Source organism: Poecile atricapillus, chromosome 17 (assembly GCF_030490865.1).
Source record: "Poecile atricapillus isolate bPoeAtr1 chromosome 17, bPoeAtr1.hap1, whole genome shotgun sequence".
NCBI classification, from domain to species: Eukaryota; Metazoa; Chordata; class Aves; order Passeriformes; family Paridae; genus Poecile; species Poecile atricapillus.
This window is the reverse complement of record NC_081265.1, coordinates 9,285,492-9,303,636: the sequence shown is the minus strand read 5'-3', so window position 1 is coordinate 9,303,636 and position 18,145 is coordinate 9,285,492. Positions and strand designations below refer to the sequence as shown.

Sequence of the window (18,145 nt, the reverse complement as noted above, 5' to 3'; positions counted from 1 at the left end):
GACAAACATTTCAAATTAAGAGGGCATTCCCACAGGCAATGAAATAACGAAGCTCTTGGAATCAGGCAGCCGAGCCATGAAGCTGAGAGCTATTTCCACATTTTATGTACTCTCAGAGGAGAAGAGCAAATTCCAAGAGCAATATCGTGTTGTGTTTGTAGATATTTCTTACCAACCGTGGGCCAGATTCTGCAGCCAGCCTAGGGGCAGCTTAGAGGGGAAAAGTCTGGTTTTGGGTGTTTCTGTGCTGTTCAGAGCTCAGGGGAGCTGTTGGTTTCGATACTGTGAGCGTGTTTTACACCCCTGTCAGTGCCTTTGCTGAGCTTTAGGGGAACTGTTCTTCCACGCAAAGGTATTTGTGTCTGTCAGGGTGGATTATTGGGCACATCAGGAATTTGTTCTCAGGTCCGGAGGGATGCGGGGGGTTGGTTCAGAACACCTGAGCGGACGGACAGGCAGGTGGAGAGCGCGGTCAGCCGAGCAGCAGCGTCTCATCGCACGGCACAGAAAACTCCTGCAGAGCTGGGCTGCCCAGAGAGGCTGCCCGCGGGCAGCAGGATGTCCCACCGGGGCTGGAGAGCAGCCAGCACCGAGAGAAAAGCTAGAAAAGCGTTCCCAGATCTCCTCCCTGCCCTACGGGATAGACTCAGGGCATCCCTGCACCCTCCGCCACAGCTTCTGAGGCAGCCCCGCACCTCCCGGCACGGCCTGCGGGGCATCCCTGCATCGTCTGCCTCCGGAACAACCTCCCCCGCATCCCCCGGGACAGCCTCCCGGGGATTCCCGCATCCCCCCGAGCATCCCCCGGCACAGCCTCCCGGGGGGTTCCCGCATCCCCCCGAGCATCCCCCGGCACAGCCTCCCGGGGATTCCCGCATCCCCCCGAGCATCCCCCGGCACAGCCTCCCGGGGGGTTCCCGCATCCCCCCGAGCATCCCCCGGCACAGCCTCCCGGGGGTTCCCGCATCCCCCCGAGCATCCCCCGGCACAGCCTCCCGGGGGGTTCCCGCATTCCCCCGAGCATCCCCGCATCCCCCGGCACAGCCTCCCGGACAGCGCCGCTCCCCCCGCAAGGGCTCGGCAGCGGCTCCCAGGGGTCCGCCCGCTCCGGGGGCGGCTTTGCCCCCCGCCCCCGCCGCTCCATTGGCCCCGCCGCCGGCAGCGCTCCGCCCCACGCCCGGCGATGCCTCCGCCGAAGTTTTCCGCGGCGGGCTCCGCACGTGGGAGCCCCGCGTCGAGCCCCGGCACCGCATCCCCGCCGAGCCCGGAGCGGGGCCGGCTCTCCGCTGCCCCGAAGCCGTTCCGCCGTCCCCCGCGGGGGATGTCCGGCTGAAGCGTGGTCCCCGCGCCGGGGATGCGGCAGCTCGCAGCCCCCCAGCCCCGCGGAGCGCAGCGCGGAGGGGCCGCGCCGGGGGGCGGCGGCGGAGCATGGCCAGGGCCCCCGGCCGCCCTCTCGGGGTAGCATGGCCGTGAGCGCGGCGGCCGCCCCCGCCGCCGAGCCGCTGCCCCGCAGCATCTTCAAGAAGTTCCTGGTGATGCTCTGCTCCCTCCTCATGTCCCTCTACGTCTTTTACTGCCTGGCCGACCGCTGCCAGACCTTGCCCGGACCCATCATCGCCGCCGGCGCCGGCTCGGAGGAGGACGAGGGCGGCGGGGGCGAGTTCCTGGGCGGCTCTGCCGAGCTGCCCCCCTGGCAGGCGGCGGCGGCGCGGCGCAAGCGGCTCCTGCAGCGCCTCAAGCAGCGGCGGCGGCGCCAGGAGGCGGCCCCGGGCCAGGAGATGCCGGCCGGGGGCGGCGGGAGCCGGGCCGGGGGCTCGGGCGGCGGGGGCACCCTGGCTCTGCTGCTGGGCGAGGGCAGCAAGCGGCTGCCGCAGGCCATCATCATCGGCGTCAAGAAGGGGGGGACGCGGGCGCTGCTGGAGTTCCTGCGGGTGCACCCCGACGTGCGCGCCGTCGGCGCCGAGCCTCACTTCTTCGACCGCAACTACGAGCGGGGACTGGCCTGGTACAGGTACGGGACGGGGACGGGGACGGGGATGGAGCGGTGGCCGGGCCGCCAGTGCCCCCCGCTGGCCGCCGCTCCCGCCAGCCTCGCTCCCCAGATCACCCTCCGCTCCTTCCCTCAGCCCCTGCCTTCGTTCCTCCGCTCCTTCCCTCAGCCCCTGCCTTCGTTCCTCCGCTCATCGAGCACTCTTCCTTCCCCCCAGCCCCTCGCTCCCCCCGTTCTTCCGTCCCTGCTCCCAAATCCTGCAGCTCTCCTCTCCCGCATCCCGGCTCTCCCCATTGCCCGGTCCCCCTGGGGTGCCCGCTGCAGCCCGGCTGCCGCCTGCGGGGTGCACAGGCACACAGACACAGACACACGGACAGACACACAGACAGACAGACACACAGACAGGCACACAGACAGGCACACAGACAGACACACAGACAGGCACACAAGACAGACACAGACAGACAGACACACAGACAGGCACACAGACAGGCACACAGACAGGCACACAGACAGGCACACAGACAGGCACACAGACAGACACACAGACAGGCACACAGACAGACACACAGACACACACACAGACACAGACACACACACACACACACAGACAGACACACAGACACACACGGATGCACAGACACACAGACACACACACGCAGACAGACAGACACACACACACACACAAAGGGAGAAGCCGCGGATGCCCCGCTGGCCCGAGGGCTGCGCGGGGATGCTGAGGCAGAGTTAAACCCTGCCACGAGAAGCTCAGGCCCCCAAAACCCTTCATGCTCTCCCGGCTCTTTGCAAAACCTGTGGCTGACTCTGACCGAGCCCCCCCGCAGCCCCGGCTGCTCCCCCATCGCCTCCCGCAGCTCCCAGCCATAAAATTCACTTTCCTGTACTCAGTGTGGACAAACCCCCCCTATTTCCCACGTAAACATTTCTGCATCCCAGTAACGACTGACCAAAAATATCACTTCCAGGAGCGTACCCCACATGCTCACCTTGGCTGTGAAATACTAGCAAAAGGTTGATCGGGTGGTTCTTTCAATGAATTAATGTTTTGTTAAGCTAGCCAGTAAACGCTAAAGCCGAAAGGGCTCTCACTGAAGTTGTTGGGGTCTTTTTTTGTTGTGTGTTTTAAAGTTAGCAGAGGAGCGTCTTTCCGGCAGATTCCTATAGGAGGGCTGGGTTAGGGTGAAAGTGCTGTCTCGAAAAGTGTGTCTCGTGTTTGTGGCTTTCTAGAGTGAGCGAGCAGACAGGAGAGGATTTTGGGTACCCCCGGAGCTTGTTTTACTTTCGCGTAAAGCCCGGCTATTAGCAGAGAGAAGAGGATTTTGGCTCAGCTTGTGGTGACAGTATTGAAATGTGGAGTAGGGTAGTACTGACAGTCCGAGTGTTTATGTAGAAGCCTTAACGTGGAAGGGATGAGCTTCCCTGTGTATCCAGCAATGTCAGAAACACGCTGCGTTTCTGCAGGCTGCAAAGTGTGGGTTCTCTTGAGAAGAAAGATTTCCTTTTGTGTGGGCTGAAGCTGTCTACAAAATTATATTTTTAGTCTGTGCTTATCCAATTTCCACATGCTGACCCTGTAGCAGAAAGGAAACGTTAAAAATGAATCTGAAAAAGCTCAAGAACTCTAATCAAGTCTTGACTTTGAAAAATAAACACATGGCTGTGGGGTGGCATCTACTGAAATTTATGGTGGATATGCAGAAAAGCTCATTTATCAAAGACGCTCTGGAAGCTTTGAGGAGCAGATGGCAGTGGGATAGACCTGCTTCTGGAAGCAGTCCCTGAGCGAGGAGTGCAGACCTAGACAGAGGAGGAGCCACAGGCATTTGGGGCATAGTGCAGTCCTCGGTGTTGGGGATATAATTTTCCAAAGGTTTGGTCTTGATCTTGCAGCTCTTATTCACTGGGCGTGTTGTCCCGTGCGCTGTTTGTGTAATCGTTCTGCTTTAGCACTTGGCACATGAGCTCTCCCATTAATTGCTGCAGTTTGTTTATTCTGGTATTTGATGTACTGAGTTTCATCTTTTTTTTTTTTCTTTTTTTTTTTTTTTTTTATTAGCCCCGTGGAGGCTGAGGTACAGTGAATTCTTTGTATGGTATTATTCCTTTGAGACCTAATCTTGCTGGCTTTGCTTGTGTGAGTAATCTCTGCTAAGGCACAGAGTCCCGGCGCGATGGCAGAGCTGCGGTGCCAGCTACCAGCCTGCTCAAAATACTCATTTCAAAAGCTACCTGTCCCTCTGCACGCTTTGTTGTGATCTTTGATGAGGGTTCAGTGCTGGGGAAGTGGCCAGATGTTTGCCAGAGGTCCCGATTCCTTATCTCAGCCATCAGAGGCTTGGGTTTCATGCGCGCTGCTGTTTCGCAGCAGTCAGACTAAACAGCGTCATTCCAAGGTATAAACACTCGGGTTTGTTTTCAGCGCCCGCAGGAAGCCGGCACAGGCAGCCAGTGCCCTGGCCCAGGGAACAAAACACTGCTGGCTCTGGAAGAACTGGAGAGGCAGGCAGCCTTTGTAGCTGGTGCTGCTGTCACTGCAGCCTGGAGGTGAGCTGTGACAGGGACAGGGCACCAGGACAGCCCTGGTTCCCCCTGGAAACAAAGGAGCTGCTCCCCCAGCAGCTGCCCTGAGCTGTGGCTGCAGCGCTGGGCGATGCTCCCGGAGCTGCCAGCCAGGTGTGCTGCCAGGAACAGGCTGGGTGACACGCAGGGCACCTGCTGGGCTGCCACACAGAGCATGGAAACATCACCCAGGACATCAAATGGAGGAAGGGTGGAGCTCCTGCAGCCCCTGGGTGAGGGACAGCTGTCCCCCCGAGAAGCTGACTTTGTAAAAAGCGTCTGTGGGATTGAATTTGGTGAGTGTGACACCTCGTGTGGGCCCGTGTGTGGGTTGAATATCAAGGGGAGTTGTGTGCCCAAAGGAGCTTTTTCTGTTTTGGGTTTGAGTCCCCTCAGCCAGTGGGGACAAAAGGAGGGAGGGGGCAGCCCACAATGCTGGCATTGACTTCAGTGCTGGGATTGCTGCTGCAGCCCTGAACAAGGCTATTGAGCTAAGAGTTCAATAGCAGGTGAGCAGGGGCTTTAATAGAGTTCAACTGGCAACCCCCACCCAAGAACGGCTGTACAGCCTGGGGAAAACTCCCAAGAACAGGGGCTGAGCCAGTCATGAAAAAAAAATGCCTGGATTAAAGGAAAATATCTGTGTTTGTGGGTGATACGGCAAATCTGGCTCTTTCCCTCTGATCTTTTGTTAGTCTCGCACTGATTGAGCTGCCTGTTGGAATGCCATTATACTGTCAGTCACCCCAGGAACATTTATTTCATATGTTTTAATCTCCCTGCCTCTGTAGCACCAATGCCACTTTCACTAGAGTGAAGCCAAGTTAATGTCATTAGATTACATCTGATCCAGGGGAAGATGAAAGATAATTCAAAGTTACTCCGTCAGGTTGGGAGTTTAACTATCACTCCTCCTCGATGCTTCCAGAGCTGGGGAGATCTGACTCCTAATTAATGTCCTCATGGGATTTTTTTTCCAAGGTTTTTTGTGGTTTGGTTTTTTTTTTCCTTGCTTCTTTGTAATCTAGGAAACCACTGATATTTCTGAGTCAAAGGGAACAGAGAACATCTCAGGTGCTGAAGAGGTCTGGGATGGAGGAAAAGCAGGATTGTTGGAGGGGACATGATCACAGCAGCTGTGAGCAGCTGCATCCCACCTCGAGCTGTGTCCCATCCTCTGTGCCTTGGAGCAGGGTGAAATCAGAGCCCTGGGGATGGGGGAGTCAGGTTTTGAGAGGTTTTGAGGTCTTTGTGATCCAGCAGTGCATTCTGTGAGTGAGTAAGTGTGGCAGTGTTGGTGTGGGGGGCAGGAGTGTGTGGAGGATGTCGGGGGGACATCAGGACAGTGAACACAGTTTATAGAAGGTGCAGCAGGACCAGGTGTCTTTCAGGAAGGACCTTGTTGCAAACCCTGCTGCATGAGGGAGATGCTGTAGCAGTAGTTGCCTTGAAGGGATCATCTCCCCACCTTTCTCCAGCCATCCTTGCTGCTTCTGCAAGAAACACCAGCTCTTCGTGTTCAGGGTGTGCCCAGAACATGGCCTGTGTTATTGGACATTGACTTTAAACCAGTTTGGGTTTTCCACTCCCTGCTGCATGTAGGAAGGGCTGCTTTAGCAGTCCCTTCTTGTCCTGGGAACATCTCATCTCCCAAACACATTTGAATCACTAACAGCATCAAGCACAGCCTGCAGCAGTTTCTCTGGAAATTGCAACCTTGTACAGCTGAAGAGGATCAAGGTCCTTGTTTATTTATTAGCTGTGTAATCAAACACCTCCTGCACTGAGCTCTCAGGGCTGGGTACTGTACAAAGAGGGAACAAAAGGTGGTGTTGGCCCCAAAGTGCAGCTAATTCTCTGTAAACATCAGGTGGAGATGGGCTGAGCCTGGCACAGACAGTGGAGGGTGCCTGTGTTGGTTGGGGCAAGGAGTCCCTGCAGATGGAGGATGAGGTGGGTCTGTGGGTGGCTGAAGGGACCTTTCTTTGCTGGGAAAAGGAGCTGGAAGTGCTGGGGAAATCAGGGCTGGAGTCATTGAGTTAAGACAGTAACTGGTTCTGGTGCTCACGTGTTTTGCCACTGCCTGGACTTGGATCCTCCAAGGATTTTCAGGAGACATCTGGAACAGTTTGGAAGCTGGGGAGATGTCGGGGTGTGCCTCAGTTTGCCCTCGTGTAAAGGGGAAGGGAAGTCCCTGTCCTGTGCTGCAGGTGGAACCAGCAGGGCTGTGATGTGACAGCTCTCTCCAGCACAGACAAGGAGTTGTGTGGGGTTTGATGGGCTAAACACCACCCAAAGCAGGTGAACCCCAGCTGGCAGAGCAGCTGTAGCCTTGACACAGCTTTGGCTGGCTGTCCCCTTTCACTGGATGTTCTATCCAGGGATGGCACTGTCCAGATCTCCTTGGGAGATCTCCCTGCAGAGAACTGGGCCTGCACTCTTACCCCTCTTACTCCTTAAATAGACCCCAAAGGGTTGGGTTTTTTGTTTTTGTTTTGTTTTGTTTTGTTTTTTTTTTTCAAGTGTTTTGTATCTCTACATATCCCTTCTGTTTTCTGTTAATGGAGAAGTTCCTATCTGGGGTTTGTGTGTGCCTGATGATGGAGTGAGCTCCTGAGTTGACATATTAGGAGAAGTCAACCCCATTCCTATCAGAAAGCATCAAAATACTTAAGATTTTAGTGGAATATTTTTTCCAGTTGCTGTGGTCTGCACTGGGGCCAACTGAGGAGGTTCAGAAGTCTATAGACCCATCCTCCTCTTCAGTACTGCTTCACACCCCGGTCCTGGAGAGAACAGCACCTTTCTCACCCACTGTGGCTCTGCCTCGGCCCAAGATGCTTGGAAATAGAGCTCCCCTGGCCCTGTCTGCTGGTGCTGAGCAACTGGGAAAATATGGCCTGGGCTGTCCAAGATGTTGTCAGTAAAATTCTCAGAGCCAGCTCTCGTGGAGAGCAGCACAGAGCTGCAGCTGGCTGGGGTGAGAGCTCATTGATGGCAAAAATTGAGATAAACTTTAGAGAAGCAGCAGATTCACCTGCTTTAACCAGTCTGGGTGGATTTTGTGAGTCTCCAGCTATGCACATAGCCTGTCCTGCTGCCTTCAGGGGGGCTCCTGGGAGTCATTCCATCGAGTCTGGGGTCCAGGGCCATGCTCTGGCCACACCATCACCACCAGGATGTCTTTACCACAGCCCAGCTTGGATTTCACCCTGACCTTTTGAAGTTTATAATAGGAGCAGTGAGGTCTGGGGAGGGGGAAGGGAGCTGGTGCATTTCCAAAGAGTTCAGAGCAAACAACCAGCGATCAGAAAACCTGAGAATAACCCCCCATGAACCCCCCTTGAAACTCCTGAGCTGCTAATTATGCTTTTTCCCTGGAGAATTCTGAGGTAACCCAAACTGCTTTCACAGGGAAACAGCAGATGCTGGCGAGGGGCAGCAGGGGCGGGTGTTGTGGCCATAAATCTTTGCAAATTCTCATTATGTGCAGGTATTCTAGGAGGGAAGTGAATTAGGTTGCAGTTAAATTTGTGTTGCTGGGGTTGGATGCTGGGGTCCTACCCCTTTACAAAGCCCCAAGTGGGGCAGTGAGGGTGTTCATGCAAGGTCTGGGGTCATCCCAGGGATTGTGAGAGTGGCTGGTGTTCCTGCCTTTCTCCTGCATATCCCACCTCCTGGGAAATTCGCTTTTTTCTCATGGTTTGGGGTTAAACCCGTTCAGCTCCAAACCGCGCCCACCTGAGCCCTGTGCCAGGAGCTCCGTGAGCAGGATGGTGCCCGCAGTGAGAGTATAAATAGAGTTGCTCGAGGAAGTGAATTATTCCTGGCATTTCTTCCATTGAATAATGTGATTCTGCAGGAGGAAATCTTTCAGCAGAAGAAATCACCGGTTCCCTTCGTGCGTGGCAAGACCATCCTTCTTGCTTCCTGGAAGTGAGGAGACTCGTTATGTGCTCTTTCTCTCTCTGCACCATCTGTTGCAGGATATGAAGATCCCTCACAACTCCCCCAGGCTGCTGGTTATGTCTCTGATGGGAGATGGAGGAGAAACTTCTCATTTCTGCCCCAGGGGAGCTCTGGAGGCCTCGTGTGGTTGTTTTCCCCGTGGCTGAGCAGCTGTGCCCAAGTGTGGCGTAAGAAAATCCCACTGGGGCCATTCCAGGCCTCTGGAGGCCTTTCTTGCACCAAACTCCTGCAGCTTCACTGGGATCCTGCCTGGCTCCCAACTCAACCCCTCGACTCCAGTTCCTGAGCACAGCTGGTGGCTGCAAGCTGGGATATTAACAGCTGGATCATTTCTTTCCACAACCACCCTTCTCACATCATCCCCCGGGGAGAGATGTTCAGGTTCAAGTGCAACATCACGATGGGAAGCTGGCTATTTATTGATTTGATTATTTATTTCTTTCTCTGGCGGGTTTTGTTTTTTTTTTTGTTAAAAATTGCAAAAAGCCAGGCTGATTTGTTCTGCCATTGCCTTTTGGAACAGGGTTCCCTCCCATAAACCAAGCTGTCTGGGGAAGCCTTTTATGGAAAATCACCAGATCAATAGTTTTGCCTTCTGTGTTTTTCCATGGGTTGTTCTGTGTGTTCATATCTGCAGCTTTCGGCTCTCAATATTGCATTTTGTCATTGCCATTTCACTTCTGCCTTCATGCTCTTGTATTGTAACATAGAGCACCTTTGGACATTACTGAAACACTTTAGCACAGTCTGAGCTGGGCTGTTTGGGAAACCTAATTACAGGGAGAAATCCTGAGCATTGGCTCAGTAGAACAAGTGAGGAAACATCTGGATTTCCCAGCTGGGTGATGCTCTGTGTCCTGACTCCTCCAGCACAGAGTCAGTGAGTGAAAGGCTGGAGATGTGATGCCCAGGACAGATGTTGTGCCAAGGAGGTGCCTGGCCCAGCTGAGACACCCAAAACACCCTGCAGATCAGTGACCCCACAGTGCTGATGGGCTCCAGGCCCCTGTAGCCAGCAGGACACGTTGCTTTTCCCATTTTGCAGCTGCACTTTGGCTCCAGAGTTGTTATCTCAGTTGGAAACTCGCTGTTGAATCCCTCTGGTTTCCAGCATTGCTGGACTCAGGGTTGTACCTTGCCAAGCTGTGTTTTGGGCCTCAATAAGAGGCTGTTGGGAGGTCCCTGGGCCTGCAGGTGCAGCAAGGCACAGCTTTCCCCTGCTCCTGCAGGACCTGCACCCATGGCAGGGTCCCCAGGCCTGGATGGGGGGAGCAATTAGTGGGTGCAATTAGTACTGTGCCATTAACGTGCTGGGATTTGCACAGGTAAAACTGGTGATGGCAGGAGGAGCCTGGGTGATGTGCCAGAGCCACAGGTGAGGGAGATCTCCCCTCTGTGAGACACAGGCATTGTGCCAGTGGCCTCTCTGGGCTGTGTCTCCCTTCCCCAAACCGTGCTGGTAGGAAATGTCAGCAGAGCCAGGGCGCTGCTGCAGAGCATTGAGATATATGGTGTGTCCCTGAGGATAAACCTGTCACTCTATTGGGAACGGCGAGAAGAATGATACAGACTCTCTTGTGAGTCGAACAGGAGAGTTCTTTCTCCTCTTTCTTAAGGTTTATTACCTCAGATCTTCTTTTATAGACTGATACGTGAAAGTACAGAAAGGTAAAGCTCTTGCTGGTCAGTGAATTAACACATCACCATCACTGGTCAGTGGGGTACACCACCCCTTGAACTTCTCTTGCAAGAAAACAAGAAACAGACAAACAGCACCTGCAAGGCTGTCTTCTGTCTCTGAGGATTGTTTTAATTCCTCCTTATGATTTCCCAGACCACTTTCTCAGGCGAGACTGGTAAAATTAAGCAGCCTGCTGTTCCACAGGCACTGTGCTGCCTGCTTCACAGTTAGCATCCATAGGAACCACCCTTGGTTTTGTATAATGTTGGTCCCTTCCTGGCCTCCCTTCCTTTTTCCCTACCCCATTGGCTGTTACCCCCATATCTCCTCACCTCCCCCTCCCCTGGTTTAAGAGAGAGCACCCTGACACCTTTCCCTCTCTTGCCCTGGGCGATTCATGCACAATGAACCCGGGACCACGTCTCTCAAGATTGAGCCTCCTTTGTCCAAATACCCAAGTTCATGCTGAATATATTATTATTAGATTTCCCCTCACCCCATAGTCTGTGCAGGGCAGACACATCTCTATGAGGGACAAGAATGGAGGGATTTGTTTGATATTTACAGCAGAGTGGTGCCTGATTGGGAGGTGAATACACACACAGTCACAACCAGCCAGTTCCCTCAGCCTCACCCTGGCCTTTTGGATCAGCAGAGCCATCAGCTCTTGTGGCTTGGTGATGGTTTTGGGTTGTTGATGGGAGAGGAAGACCCACTCTGTGATTAAGAGTGCATCTCTCTGCTCCTCAGCCCATTGGAATATCAACCCATGTAAGTGTGGTCATTTCCCCAGGACAGTAAATTTGAAAGGCAGCTCAGGTTTGAAGCTCATCACGGCTCATCCCATCCCGTGCTTGGCAGGTTGGGGCTGTGCTGTGGCCATCAGCAGCACTGGGGGATGGAGGATGCTCCACTCTGCCTGTGGGGAAAGAAAAGCACCCAGAGCCTGTGGCAGGGCAGGACTGAGCACGTGGGAGCTCTTGGCACGTGTTCAGCCAGTGCTGATCTCCTCTGAGTGTGGTGAGAGGGGAGCTTGGCTACTAAAGCATCAACCATGGGTGTTCAAGGTGTGCTGAGCTTCCCCTGGCACCAGCTGCATCCTCCAGGCTGCTCCCCAACCACTTGCTTGTGCTGAAGGTCAGGAAAAGTTCTCCTGATGCCTCTCACAAGGGTTGGGGATGCTAGTTGCCACATCTGGGCTGACTTCCATCTCAGGTAATTCTAAAATTGAGCTCTGCTGTTCCAGCTGGCTCCAGTTGCCTTTGTTCCCTGTCCATGGACAGGCAGAGCCTCCCCACAGGGCTTGGCGTGCTCTGGCTTTGATTGCTGGGAGATGGTTGCTCAGAAGGACAATTTGGGTTTTTCTGCACGCAAAAGCTGCGTGTCACGGCAAAGCATGAAGTGAATATTGTGCAATAATCCTGTCCTCCTGCACTGCTGAACTCTGCTGTGGGAATGTGAATATTTGCCTGTAAATGTTTGCCTGGTGTTCAGCATTCTTGTACGTGTGTGGCAAAGGTTGTTGTAGCCTTCATCACCTCTAAAGGAGGATAAGAGCACAAAAGGAAATTCCCTTTGCCTGCAGCAAGCAGAGCACAGGCAGTGACATGCAGAGCTGGGCCAGAGGAGCGTGTTTGGGGTGACACAGCCACCTCCTGTGCAGGGCTTGGGGAGCCCTGGCTTGTGCATGTTCATTCCACAGCTCCAGAAGCCTCTGGGAGGAGATTTCATGGGCTGGTTACTGAGGCAGTGGCTGTCCCTCCTACCCCTCTCATGTCTCCATCTGTTCTATCAGCAACAGGTTGGAAAGAAGCAGAATTAGAGACTTTCTCAAACAGTGTGAGATTAAGCTGTGAAATGGGCTGCCATGGGAGGTTTTTAGTTAAAGAAGTCTAAAAAACACCCTGAAAGTGCTTGGCAAAGAACAATGCACCAGGAGCTGCTGGGTGTGATGGGCCAGAAACAAAGTCCAGCTCAGGGAGCTGCCAGGTCTCCTTGGGGAGGGACCCAGGGCTCTGCTCCTGCTGCTGGCCCAGGAATTCTCTTGTGGATCACAGGGAGGCTCATCCCATAACTGTTCCTGGAGGGGAATTATGGTTGGTGTTGTTTGGTTAAAAACCCAGCTGGGTGTGCAGGGATGGATTTTCCAGTTGGCATCACGTGGCTGGTAGCAAAGAAGGGAGCATTTCCACTTTGCACCATGGTCTGGGAAATTTGGGTAGAAATGGCAATCAAAGCCCTGCTCCCTGTCAACCCTTGTGCTGCCTGGAGATCATCAGCCCAGCTCCTCTGCCCCCTGCAAACCTGCCTGGGATTAAGGGCTGCCAGAGGTTCTGAACAAGCACAAAAAACCCCAAAACAGTCTGTGGGCGGGTGTGAATGGCTGAGAGTCAATGTGTGTCCCGCAGAACACCAAATGTTTCTTGTCCAGCTGCTCAGTTGGACCCTCCTGAGGAGCAGGGATGGGATTTTGTTGGGCACCTGCAGAGAGAGAGGTCCAGGGGCCAGCATGGGCATTGCTGTGGCCTGGACAGCATGTTCTGTGTCGTGTCCAGAGCAGCTGAGGAGGCTTTGGGACACACTCAGCTGGCTGGTGGCGAGTCAGGGCCTGAAGAACTCACAAAACCTTGCTCAAGGTGCAGCTGGGAGGGCTGGGACTGGGTTTCCAGTGAGCACCATGACCTGTCCCTCCAGCACTGCCCTCCCTGGGCTGTGTTTGCTCTGACCACAGGCAGACACTGAAGGTGCCCAGAGACAGGGCAGGGGAGTCACTCTGAGCTGAAATCTTGTTTTTACATGCCCAGGGTGTGATCCCTGATCAGCACAGACCCGGAGCTGCCTTTGTCACAAGTCGTGATGCTGCTCTGCCTGCTCCTGGCCCCGCCACCCTCCCTCCCAGCCCCGGTGCATCCTCTGGAACAGCTCCTGAAGAATTCAGCAGGACGTGCAAGCAGAGAGGCCGGGGCTGGGGAAGGGCTGCCCAGCCTGACCCAGATGCAGCACACAGCCCTTAATTGAGTTTGACCATCGGCAGTGCCCCCGCTCGGGGTCAGCCCTGGGTGCACAGCCTGCCCCAGCGCCAGAGCTGCTTTCCTTGGTGTGGGACACGTTGAGCTCTGCCCTGCCTGCACCGAGGCTGGTGTCACATCCCAGGGACCCACTGTCCCCACGGTGTGACACGACAGGGTCAGTGAGCTGGGAGCTGTGCTTTTTGAGGGAGCTGTGCCTTTTGAGGGAGCTGTGCTTTTTGAGGGAGCTGTGCTTTTTGAGAGGGCTGTTCTTTTTGAGGGGGCTGTGCCTTTTGAGAGGGCTGTTCTTTTTGAGGGGGCTGTGCCTTTTGAGGGGCTGCACCCTGGAGTTTACAGCTTCATCTGCCCCAGGCTCCCTAATTGCACTTGAGTTGTTTGGCCGAGTGGCAGCAAGCCACGGGGTCGCAGCTGGTGCCTCGGTGTGTCCCCGTTCTTGGTGCTCCCATCCCTGCACTCAGGCTGTGGGGGATGCATTTAGGAGTTTTTCAACCCCTCAGTTTCCAGAATGCATCAGCCAGGATGTCCAGAGGAAGCTGTGTCCTGGCTGACCTCCCAGGCCAGGCGTTAAGCACGTGGCACATGCTGGGAAGGAAAGCGCACTGCGAGCTGTCCATGCCCGTGCTGTCCGCAGGGAGAGGGCCCTTGCCAGCCTCCAGATGGACTGCAACCCTGAGATCATCTCACTCCTGCCCTGACCAGCCTTTGCAGGCCTCTCACAGCCCAGAGCTGTAAGGCAGATTCCTGGAGATGAGGAACACTGTGCCACTCTGGTGCTGGGCAGTGCCAGAGGCTCCAGGCACATCCCTGGCTGGGAGCCACAAGCCATGGTATTCCAGGGGGAAAAGAGTCAGGAGGGAGCTTTGGGGAGTGGTTAACAGCCTCAGCCGAGGCAGGGCCATGGCTCAGAGAGGCCCAGTTATTTCCTGGTGATATTCCTGCTGATGTGACAGATCCAGATCTACCTGCACACCAGCTTTAGCAAAGGGCAGGGACAGTGGGGACATCCCCTGAGCCCTGCTCTGCAGGAGGACCTTCAGACACAAGCCCATGGGTCACCCTGACATTGCTGACTCAGCCACGGGCCCTTCCCTCAGCAGAGATTTCCAGGAATGCCATCCTTAACATCTCCCACTAGGCAAATCATAGCCAGCATATGGTTAGGGAGGAATTGGATTTACCCTGTAATCTAATCAATGTTAAATAACAGTAATTCTAACTCCGAGCTCCGTGTTTAAAGTGTTGTTGGTCTCTGGGGTTCGTTGGAGTTATTTAATCTAATGAAATCCCATTACTGTCTCATGAGGGTGCGCCACAGGGATGTCTTTCCTAGGAAGGAAGGCAATGGTTAAAGAATTGGCAGCCAAGCACAAATATCCAGTAGGGGAAAGGGGCTGAGTGCAGTAAGTTGAGGGTTTCACCTGGCAGGAGGAGCTCAGAGCACTTTGGCTGCATCATTCCAGTGGTGACTGTCATTGCTCAGGCCGTGCCCAGCTTCCTCCTGTCACCTCCCTGGGCAGGCTGTACTGCATGGTGCCACTTTTCCCTTCTGCTGGCCCAAACAGAGTTATGTTCCTTAGCCCATCTCAACACCCAGCATCACACCTGCTGTGCTTCCTGCAGTGGGTTGTTCTCAGCACTCTGCTGCTCCTGGCTGTGCTGGCCACTGGATTTCCACAGAATCAGAGAATCACCAATGGTTTGGCTGGGAAGGGACCTTGCAGACCAGCTCATTCCAAGCCCCTTCCACACCTTCCACTAGCCCACGTTGCTCCAAACCCCATCCAACCTCACCTTAAACACCTCCAGGGATTTAAGATGGTTCCCCCCCAAGCTGCTGTACTTTTTCCATTTGCATTAAGCAATTTTTCCCAATCTGCTTTATCGAGGGAGACAGGCCCTCTTCCGGGTCACATTTCCCACGCTGGCTTTGTGACAAGTTCTCAGCCTTCAATCAATTACATCACAACAGAGTCAAGCCGAGCCTATTGCACCAGTTGCTTTCCTACATGCTGGGCTTATTGTATTCAAATACCTTGGAATTCTGTCAGCAGAAGGCAGGGACTCTGCTGCTGTCAAATACCAGCCAGGCTGTGTCCTGTGTGCTGGGGGAGTGTTCCTTCCCCGTAGTGCATGCTCCAGTTTCCTGTTATTACTCCTTTAATAAGACCAATACTTGCTCTGCTTCGCTCATTTGCTGCTAAAATTGGAGCCATTAGAGCAGGAAGTGACAATTACCTTTTGAGCAGTGTGGGGTAGGAGCCCAGTGTGGTGCTGCCCCAAAGGAGAGGGATCAAATCTGCTTTTGAGGTGTAAATTCCTGTCTCACACTGGACCAGCTTTCCTGGGACAGTTGGGATGACTGTCAGGGGTGCCCAGCATCCTCTGGAGGAAAGATTGCACCCATAGGTGCTGGGAGAGGACACATCTGGCTCAGTGTCTGTGGATGTGATGGGAATGAGGGGTTGTGGCTCTGTGCTGCTGAGTTATCTTGGGACATCCTCTGAGCTGCCCATCCCCAAGGAGCAGCTTCTTTCCTCGAAAACCATCTCTGTGCTGGGAAAAAAACACAAAAAAAAACATTAAAAAGGAGCATGTCTGGTACTTAATTCACGTTAAGCACTCCCAAACCCAGGTCTGCACTGCACAGCAGCGTGCCAGAGCTCTCTGGAGGAGCAGATGCAGCAGGTGCAGAGAGATGGGGCAAAGGAGGGGTTTCTGGAGGAGGGAGGGCTCTGTGACCACAGCCTGGCAAGCACTGCAGGAGCAGCCCTTGCCCCTGGAGAGGTGGCACTCTCAGCCCTGGCATGGGTGAGGTGGAGGTGCCGTGTGTGGCGTGGGAGCAGCGATGCTGGCTGTGCTGAGCAGGAGGCGCGGGCAGTCTGGGCTCATTATGCACGTCCCTTTCACACCGCCTTCATTATTCCCCTGCTATCTAGTGTCATTAAGATATCAAGTTCATTTAGGTACATCCACATTGGCAGTTTAATTATGTCTGGGTGCTACTCTGTATTTTATTCATGGACTATCTGGGGGCGGTTGTCAAACACAAGACCAGGAGATAAAGGTTTGGTGGCTGCAGAATGCTAATGCCCTGCTGGTTCCCTTTTGACAAATACACATGCCAGTTATTACCAAACTGATTATTTCATTCATTAACACCACATACATCAGCTCCCTTCACCCAGTATTATTGTATACATTCATCTTTTCATAAACAATTACCTGACAAAGTTGGGAAAGGCGAGTGTTGGGGAAGGAATGCTCTGCTGGGAAGTTGCTGGTGTGGGTTAGTGACAGGGTGCTGGGGGTGTGTGGAACGCTCCGTTAGCGTGATGGCTTCATTAATCAAATTAGGGACAATAGCATGTCACATGTGTGCCACGTTTCCCAACAACCCCTCTGCGCTGTGCCACGGCTCCCTGGCCAGTTTGTGCTGATGAGGTGACACAAAATCCAGGGGACCCTGTGGGAAGGCCAGGAAAGCAGCTGGACCATGAGCTGCATTTCTCATTATTATGATTATTTTTAGTAGTATTATTATCATTATTATGATGAGGAGTATCAGTGTGAAAACAGGTCTTTTGTTTATTGTTTCTGTCTTTTTTCCAGCTTCCTCATTTTGCTTTGCCCAGGTTGGAACCCTGTGCAATAGGATTAGAAGTGGTGGTAGGAATGATTAGGACATCACGAGTGTGTAACCAGCTGGGGAGCAAAGCCCTCACTGTGTCTTCTTTGCACAGTTTTGACTGTAAAAGCTGGTGATAGAGAAAAAAATGTAGCAGGGATATATGAGCAGTGAAGAGTAACCAAAGTCATTAAATAAGTGATTCCTGCAACTTTCTTAGAGATGGTGGTGAGACCCACCAGGAAGGACTGGGGATGCTGCTGGCCCAGGTGGGGATCACTGGCAGCATCCTCCAGCCCCTTCCATCCAGCACAAACCCCTGCAGGAAGGGTTTGTTGGTGAACACACAGCCCTCGTGGTTTCAGTGTGGTGTCTTCCTTGATTTCTTCAGACACTTTGTGCCCTCAGCTGTCTCCCCAGGCAGGCTCACTCCCTGGGATGTGGAGCAGGAGCAGCTGCAGGAGGCACCAATACAGCCACAATCAATTCAGCTTCTCACTCGAGCAGACACGCTCGGAAAGTAACGCTTCAGGGGTCCCACTGCTGCGCTGCTGCAGCGCAGGATTTGCAAATAAATAAAGGATCTGAGTGAGTTTTAAGTGCCTAACTCCCTTAGGCCCCTTTGGAACAAACCCCACTGGAATAACTAAGAAGCTTTCCCTGTGTGTTTGCAGAAACATTAATCCTCCTTGCTATGTCAAGTCTCTTTGATCACACTTCAAAATCTTCATCTCCAGGGGTCCTGTCTGGGCTTTCCAAAGGCTTAAGAGCAGAAGACCTGGGCTCCCAAGACTCAGGATCCTTTTCCAAATCCCTTCGTGGCTCCCTGTGTTGGAATGGAGAGATCACAGCATGCCAGGGGTCCCCGTGGTCCCACTGCAAGGTGGGACCCCACCATGGGGTGGTGGCTGACTGTTGTGGTGGGCTGTGGGATTCAGAATCCCTGCTGCTCTGAAGAGTTTCAGCGTGGGCTTAGTTCTGTTTCCTTCTGTATTCCCAGGGAAGCACGATGACAGAGGAAACACACTCAGGCTGGGTTTTCTCTTCAGGGATGCTGAGAAATGATTGGTGAGGGAGGGTTGGTCTTGCTAAGAAGGGAGGCCCTGGCAAAGGAGAGGCTGGGAGTCATCTTCAGGAGCTGATGTGAAGCCTGCAGCCCACACTAGTTCAGTGCTGAGTGAGGAAGAGCAGTGTTTATTGACCTGGGTCCAAATGACTCACTTGACTAATGAACCTGAGGTCACTAATTGGGGTTTTTTCATCCATCCATC

General features: G+C 53.9%; 1 protein-coding gene across 1 annotated transcript in view; it reads left to right on the top strand.

Annotated features, from left to right (window-relative positions):
* Positions 1-1,198: 1,198 nt before the first annotated feature.
* LOC131585977 (heparan sulfate glucosamine 3-O-sulfotransferase 3A1-like) overlaps positions 1,199-18,145 on the top strand; it is a 31,280-nt gene continuing 14,333 nt past the window's right edge. Inside the window, exon 1 of the mRNA XM_058852671.1 lies at positions 1,199-2,011. Coding sequence (XP_058708654.1) covers positions 1,464-2,011 — 548 coding nt within the window. The 5' untranslated portion in view covers positions 1,199-1,463. The remainder of the gene's footprint in view (positions 2,012-18,145) is intronic.